The 7222-nt window shown below is 42.6% G+C and overlaps 1 protein-coding gene across 1 annotated transcript; it reads left to right on the forward strand.

Moving 5' to 3' along the window:
* Positions 1–2063: 2063 nt before the first annotated feature.
* On the forward strand, positions 2064–6953 carry LOC116262729 (phospholipase A1 PLIP2, chloroplastic-like). Its single transcript, XM_031642216.2, has 5 exons — positions 2064–3526; positions 4071–4673; positions 4795–4854; positions 5317–5733; positions 6113–6953. The coding sequence occupies exons 1-5, from the start codon at positions 2873–2875 to the stop codon at positions 6710–6712; spliced, it is 2334 nt and encodes a 777-aa protein (XP_031498076.1). The 5' UTR covers positions 2064–2872; the 3' UTR covers positions 6713–6953.
* Positions 6954–7222: the final 269 nt, after the last annotated feature.

The following is a 7222-nucleotide window of genomic DNA, read 5'->3' on the forward strand; positions in this document are numbered from 1 at the left end:
TATGCAACAAGTGCCATCTTTGAATGGTGTTCTTTTCTTTGGGATTTTCAATTATTGCAAATCATATCATGATATCTTCAAGGCAACACCGACGCTTTTATTTTCTATATATATATATATATCTCAACGAAAAAAAAAATTAAGAAGGGAAAGCCTTGATCTTCAGTAGATCTAGCAAGCAATGTAATTGTATACCAGTTCCAATCATAGAAGAGCATTTTTACTCATCTGCTCCGTGTTTTTCAGGTGGTCGATCTTTACATGTCGCCATGTCGGCATGCAAGTTGACACATATGTACCAACTATTTATTCAAGATATTTCACTAGCATTTCCAACTTAACATAATGTAATTAATGCATATCATCATTGGTCAGTATATTTTTCCTTGTTCTTTGTTCTGCTCTGCTTTTCCTCGTGGATGAAGGTGGTCGGTCTCTGTGGTTGTGCATGTCGGCATGCAACTAACTTGACATCTATCAGTCCGCAGTGTTATCGTTGGTCGTGGAACTGCTGCCAACCTTCTCAACATTAAAACATCGCACTCTGACTCGATCAAATAAGAGCATGGCCCGCTCTCTGTCATAATTCCTTGTTATTTAATGAACCTGCGCAACTCCTACGCAGATCATGGCGAGGATGTCGACCACGGGCGAGTCGAGTATGAGCCCCAACTCTAGCACGCGAAAGCCAGAGCCGCTTGTTTTGTGAGGAAACAAATATTTCTGAACTGCTTCTGCTACCTTTTATTGCATTAATATTTAGTCACTCAGTAATGACATGATCTCTGAGTTGTTGATTCCACATATCTAATTCGCCCTTAACAGTTTTGATATTCTGATTTGAACCACTTAACAGTTCTTTTTATAATTCCTTTAAAATTCTTTACAATTTTAGTTACAGGACTAAATTTTTGAAGTGTTACTTACAGTTTAAAATATACGTATAACATGACTTGCATATGTATGGATCATAAATTGTCTAAACCGTAGATAATACTTCAAACGTACAGAACAGAAAGAAAAAGCTAGTGAAAAGATGATGTATGTGGTTTTGCTGTTATTAATAATTTTCCTTAACTTTATTTTCAGTATGCCTGTTGTTCACAAAATCTCTGAAATAGAGCTAACAGAGTAATCTGAAATTGTTGGATTGAAGAAACCCATGTTCGTAATTCACAAATTGCAGTTGATCCTTATGGTTGACGTCTTTTTGATTGTCTGTTAATCAACATATAAAAATTGAAATGATCAGAGCTAAGCGGCCCTTAGTCATATTTGGTTCATTTGAATATGCAACAGGGTCAAGCTTAATCAAAATCAGTCTGTCGATCACGATCACAAGAATGAGCCGACACGAGAGGAACCAGGACGTTTCATCGCTATTCCCACCCCAGAAGACCACTCTGCCTTCCACAGCTCCGCTCCTTAACTACGAATACATTGTTGACAATCTGGTGGCGACATTAAAGAGAGGACATATAAAAAAGATCTGGTGCAGCAGTGAGGTTGCTTAATTTAGTAGCAGCCGACTAACTTTTGTTCTTTCTAATTTAGATTGAGTGAATGCGGCATTGAAAGATAGGTCGATCGGCCTCACCAACTAGACACTTCGGCCATTAAACCCCACAGGTCTCTATCTCTGTCTCTCAGAAGCAAGAGAGAGTGAAAACAAATAAATAATATAAGAAATGCGAAGAAGGAAGGAGGAATCGATGGATAGGTGTGGGACCAAAACCTTTTGGAATCGTAGTCGCCTGAATGGCAGCGGGTCAGAAAGAAGGAAGGCTTAAAAGGCACGTTAGATGACAGATCTCTCGCTGCGGTTTGTGTATTGGAAGAAGAAACACAAGACGTGTCCTGCACGTGTTGCCATCTCATATCCTCTTTATATTTTTCTTGATTTCATTTAAGACTTCCATGGAGAAATAGTATAAGGAAATTCTTGGAGTGAAAACTGAAACGCCCATGCAATGGCCTACGTGTACATCATATGCACGACTTTTATGAAGAGGGAAAAATGGACAGTACGCAAGAAAAATCTGGAATTATAGAGTTACATGTGCATATATAAGCAGGAGGAGGGACGGTTGAGCGGGGGTAGGGAGGCACCGTGTTTATTGGAGGGCGTTACCTGCGTGTGTCTCTAATTTGACCCATCAAAGCGGCTCTTCAGTATATTAGGAAAGAAGAAGGGAGTCTTCCGGTTCTTGGTGCTGGTTTTGTTGGTTTCGCTGGCACCCCGATGATCTCGGTTGACACATAGAAACAAATTACTGGACTCTCTTTGTTTTCTTTTCGCGGATGTTTTGGTTCTTGATTTTGTATTGAATCAGACATCCCGCCGTCAACTGGATAGGGGATTGTAGTTTCCTGACGATGATAAATTTCCGTCGGCAGGGACACATTTCTGGTGAGATAGATAGATTGCTTGTCGGATAAATCTGTAAGTCTCCGTTCGTGGTTTCTGTTGAATTTTAAAAGCCTGCAACAGTCTTGGCGTCCCTCTTCTACTTTTGGCATTTTAGTTCTCTGTTTTCTGTTGAAGCATTTCCAAGATTATTGGGGAGCCCCGTCTGTCAGGTAGTCGTGCTTCTTTGAGTTTCCAAGGTCGCCGGGAACCCAATTTGTCATTTGTCCGAGTCGCTTTTCCTTGAGTATCCGATTTCATTGGGAAGCTCGAGTACTTCGAATTCTTTGCCCTTTTGGGTGTTACAGAAATATACCCTTGAAAAGTTAGAAGGGAAAAAATTAGATACGTGATAAAAAAAAAAAAAAAGAGAAACAGGGTTTTGTTTCAGCTATTCCAATCCTGTCTAGAATTTCATTGACATTATTAGTTGATTCCGCGACCACCAAGAGGAAGAAGAAAAAAATGGATGGTTTGTGCTTGAAATCAAGCTTGCCTAGTTTGCCATCATCTGCTTTGGATGTTCGAGCACAAAACATCAGCGGAGCTATTCAAGTTTGCGCAAAATCTCGCAATACCAGTTCACCTTTGTCGACCAATGCCGCCACCGTGGAGAAACAACAAGCATCGCCATCCTCGTCCTTCTTGTCATTCCCATTCAGATCGTTCTGGTCTACCGCGAGAAGGCCGGAGGGTACACCGTCGCTGGCCAAGGCCGACATCGAAGAAGAAATCGTTCCCCAACTCGTGGATCATACCGCAGAAGACGAGGGAGAAGGGAATCTTGAGCAGCTTAATGGCAGGGGGAACGGTTACAGAGGAAAGGAAAATTGGGTGTTGAAGATCTTGTATGTGAGATCACTATGGAAGAACGAGGAAGAGACCCAATTGGGTTCCATGGCAAGTGAAGATGAGGGGGAGGAAGGCTGTGACGCGGAGCTGGGCTGCTGCTGCTCGTCAGAGGATGTGGACGCTTGCTCGGCGGACGGCGGCGTTGAGGCCTCTCCTGATCCGAATTCCTTCTCACGGTTACTGCGCCGGGTCTCGTTATCGGAGTCGAAATTATATGGCCGGATGTCGTATCTTGGGAATCTGGCATACGACATACCAAATATCAAGGTGCCAATCTTCTTTCCTCTTTCTCTTCCTTCCTATGCGCCCGTTCGTAAAGGAAATCAGCCGCTTGGACAAGTATATTTTTGTGTGCCCTGTTTTATTTCGTATGAACTATTCTAGTTGCAGTTGCAGTTGATGCTATTCGTGATCATAAAATGGGATTTTTTAATTTTTAGTCTTTTCTCTGTGAATACGTCTTCTTGGTATAACCTAACAAGAAAACCCCGGCTGTCTTATAATTTTGCTTCTATGTAGTGTCAGTAGCTCAGCTCTCAGGATATTTTACACTGTCATGCACGTGGCGGTGATAGTTTGATATTAGTGAACGTTTCGGGTTGTAATAAGCTGCATAAGATCAACGTGCTCGTCCATTTTTTTACCCTGTAGGCCTGTACCATTTCGGTGGTAGATCTTCTTCCGCAGTTTTCAGCATGTCGGGTGTCTCTATTCTTGCATTATCCTGGTACTTTTTGTAGTAAAATCTTGATTGTGTTATAAATTGAACTTTTTGTGGTCTGAGAAATTTCGTCTTTTCTCCTCTTTCCAGACGGATCATCTTCTAAAACATCTTGGCCTCCGTTTTATCACATCTTCGCTGGAAAAGAAGCCAATATCTAAACCTGCAGAAAAGGAGAAGTCTGCTGTCAGCAGCTCAGATGGAACAGAAACCAATCAGTCAAATGAAGAGGTGCAGACGAAGAAAGGGATAAGCCTAGCTGCCGCTTATCAGATTGCTGCTGCTGCTGCTGCTGCTGCTTCATATCTTCACACACGAACGAGAAGCGTTTTGCCCTTTACATCTTCAAGGCCCAGCGGAGCTGGAGAAGTGGCATCCCAATCTGAGCAGGGTAGTCCACAAGGGGACAAGATCAAACCATCTGCAGATGCATCCAAGGAAGCTGAAGAGTGTATGAACGCTGCGCTGGACTTGGCAAGATGCTCCATTGGGATGGACTCTTGTGAAACAGAACTTTCCAGCTCAGATGTTGCCTCCCTTGTAGCCACTACAAAGTCTGTCACAGCGGTAATTGCTGCAAAAGAGGAGGCAAAACAAGCTGTTGCGAAGGACCTGAACTCTGCCCATTCATCACCATGTGAATGGTTCGTGTGTGATGATGACAAGAAAGGAACCCGTTACTTTGTTATTCAGGTATTCTTGTCTTAACAAGTGGTCTCGTAGGACTTGGAATATTTTTTTTAGCTTTGATATCGTGTCCTTATTCCAATAAATGTGGTTATATGTTGTAATGTGTGAATATCTTATTTGTCAGGGATCTGAATCACTGGCTTCGTGGCAAGCTAATCTGCTGTTTGAACCAATCAAGTTTGAGGTGAACAATTCTCACTTTATCAACACTGTATTTTAAACTTCTCTTAGACTAGCATGAAATGATAGTATAACTGTACATTGGTTTCTCCTTGTACAGAATTTGATTTTTGAGTATTATTTGACCAAGTGTGTTCTAGCCGAGCTTGAAAATGCTCCAGTTCACTGCAGTTATTTTTGCTTAGCCTCTTTGATGTCACAAGTTGTGGACAGTGGTGGAGCCAGACATTTAAGTGAGGGTGGACACAAACGTGTAAATTAGTAATTGTAGTGGGTCACTCGTACGTATGAATATTATATACTTCTATTTACCGAGTTGATAAATTGAATAGTTACTAAATGTTGTGAAACATGGCAATAGAGCAAAGTTAGTCATTCATTACTACCAATTCAATACCTTCTGTGATCAGTTCATGTCCATATTTTGCCAACAACATCATACTTATTCATATTCTGTCACAAACAGGGTCTTGACGTCCTTGTCCACAGAGGGATCTATGAGGCTGCAAAAGGGATCTACCAGCAGATGTTGCCTGAAGTTCAGGATCACGTAAAACAGAGGGGGGATTCAGCTACTTTCCGCTTCACTGGCCATTCCCTTGGAGGTAGCCTTGCTCTTCTAGTGAACCTTATGCTCCTTATAAGAGGAGAAGTTCCTGCTTCATCATTGTTGCCTGTCATTACTTTTGGGGCACCATGCATCATGTGTGGTGGTGACTACCTGCTTCGCAAGTTGGGGTTGCCTCGAAGCCATGTTCAAGCAATAACCATGCACAGGGACATCGTTCCACGAGCTTTCTCATGCAGCTACCCAGGTCATGTAGCAGAGTTGCTCAAGGCTATCAATGTTAACTTCCGAAGGCATCCATGTCTGAAGAACCAGGTAGGCTGCTGTTTTCTACAAAATTTACTTGTTGATTCATTCGTCCATGTTTCCCTTTCAAATTAGTTTCTTCTTGTGCTTTTGGTGGTCTGAGTATTTTGGATGATCATCATTTGATGCTTCCTATCCAAAATAAGTTTGGGTCATTGAGTTTGCCCTGCAACTTGTTGGAGCTAAAAGCAGTCCAGCCATCATCACTTCCAAGCTCAAATGCTGAGATTCTTGTTGGTTTCTGTCAGTTGGAAGTTAATTGAAACATTTGAAAGGAATCTGGGTCTCTTTCAGTGTAAGGAAAACGCCGGGTCAGTGCATAAGCGCATATCTGATATCGTACATACACATGATTTGATAGAAATCTTTCCCAACTTTTTGCCTGCAGAAACTGCTGTACGCTCCCATGGGTGAAATGCTAATCCTACAGCCAGATGAAGGCATCTCTCCTCATCATCACCTTCTTCCATCAGGCAGTGGCCTCTACGTTCTGGATGGGCGTGGAGGCAACTCCCAACCTGTAACCGGAGCAGAGCTAAGGGCAGCTAAGTTTGCATTTCTTAATTCCCCACATCCGCTTGAGACACTGAGTGATCCCGGTGCATATGGCTCTGAGGGGGCCATATCCAGAGACCATGATGCCGGTTCTTATGTTCGGTCTGTCCATAGTGTCATCAGGCAGGAGCTCAGACGAGTCAGAAGGGAGAAGAGAGAGGAGCGGCGGAAGGCATGGTGGCCTCTAGTGATGACGGAAGGCTTGCTAGAAGGCAGCAGTGGTGCTGTCTCCTTGCAGCCGAAACTACGTGTGCAAGAACACTTTGGCGCATCCATGCAGATGTTTGGTTTTTTGAGAATTGTAATCCAAGGCAGCCGGGACTCACTCATGAGGTTTAGCAGGCTAATTGTTTCTCACCGTGTTCATATGCTGGTCATATTAACGTTGCCTGTGCGACTGCTGGTTCTGGGGGACATGGGCCTTACCATTTGAACAAGATGAGTCATTGACTACTTGATCTGAAAATGGATCTGTGGATAACTTTTCCTATGCATGTACATGTTGAATATTTTGGAAGCAGCAACCCGTCATCCTCATGATGGAATCCTGTCAAAATGTATGCTAGAACTGCTAGTTCTGATTCTTTAGATTGCTTGCCCACATTGGGCATCCTAAAATCTTTGTAACAAGAAATCAAATATAGTAAATTTTCTGTTAGAAGGGTCATAATCAATATATATATATATGTCATTGTTTCTGCTCGTCAATCTTTTCCTGTTCTTCTCTGCCCTTGACTTTGGTTTTGTGGAAGCAATGTTTCCTTTTACAGTTTGGTTGCTAGAGCCAACATCAAGTGGAAAATTGGGAGCCGACAAGACCTCTGTCCATCACATCAGCAGGTTAAGTTTAGGATCTTCAAATTAGAAAGCAAAAGAATCTACTACTCTGAATGCGTCTGAGGAAACATTGGCACAGGTCTGCCTCACTGATCTTGCCTACCAC

Source organism: Nymphaea colorata, chromosome 10 (genome assembly GCF_008831285.2).
Source record: "Nymphaea colorata isolate Beijing-Zhang1983 chromosome 10, ASM883128v2, whole genome shotgun sequence".
In the NCBI taxonomy this organism is placed as follows: domain Eukaryota; kingdom Viridiplantae; phylum Streptophyta; class Magnoliopsida; order Nymphaeales; family Nymphaeaceae; genus Nymphaea; species Nymphaea colorata.

Bases quoted from the DNA above. Each gene is read 5' to 3' on its own strand.
- LOC116262729 (XM_031642216.2), top strand. From the start codon at position 2,873: ATGGATGGTTTGTGCTTGAAATCAAGCTTGCCTAGTTTGCCATCATCT. The intron at 4,855-5,316 runs GTGAACAATTCT...TGTCACAAACAG, and splicing joins TTGAACCAATCAAGTTTGAG to GGTCTTGACGTCCTTGTCCA. The intron at 5,734-6,112 runs GTAGGCTGCTGT...TTTTGCCTGCAG, and splicing joins ATCCATGTCTGAAGAACCAG to AAACTGCTGTACGCTCCCAT.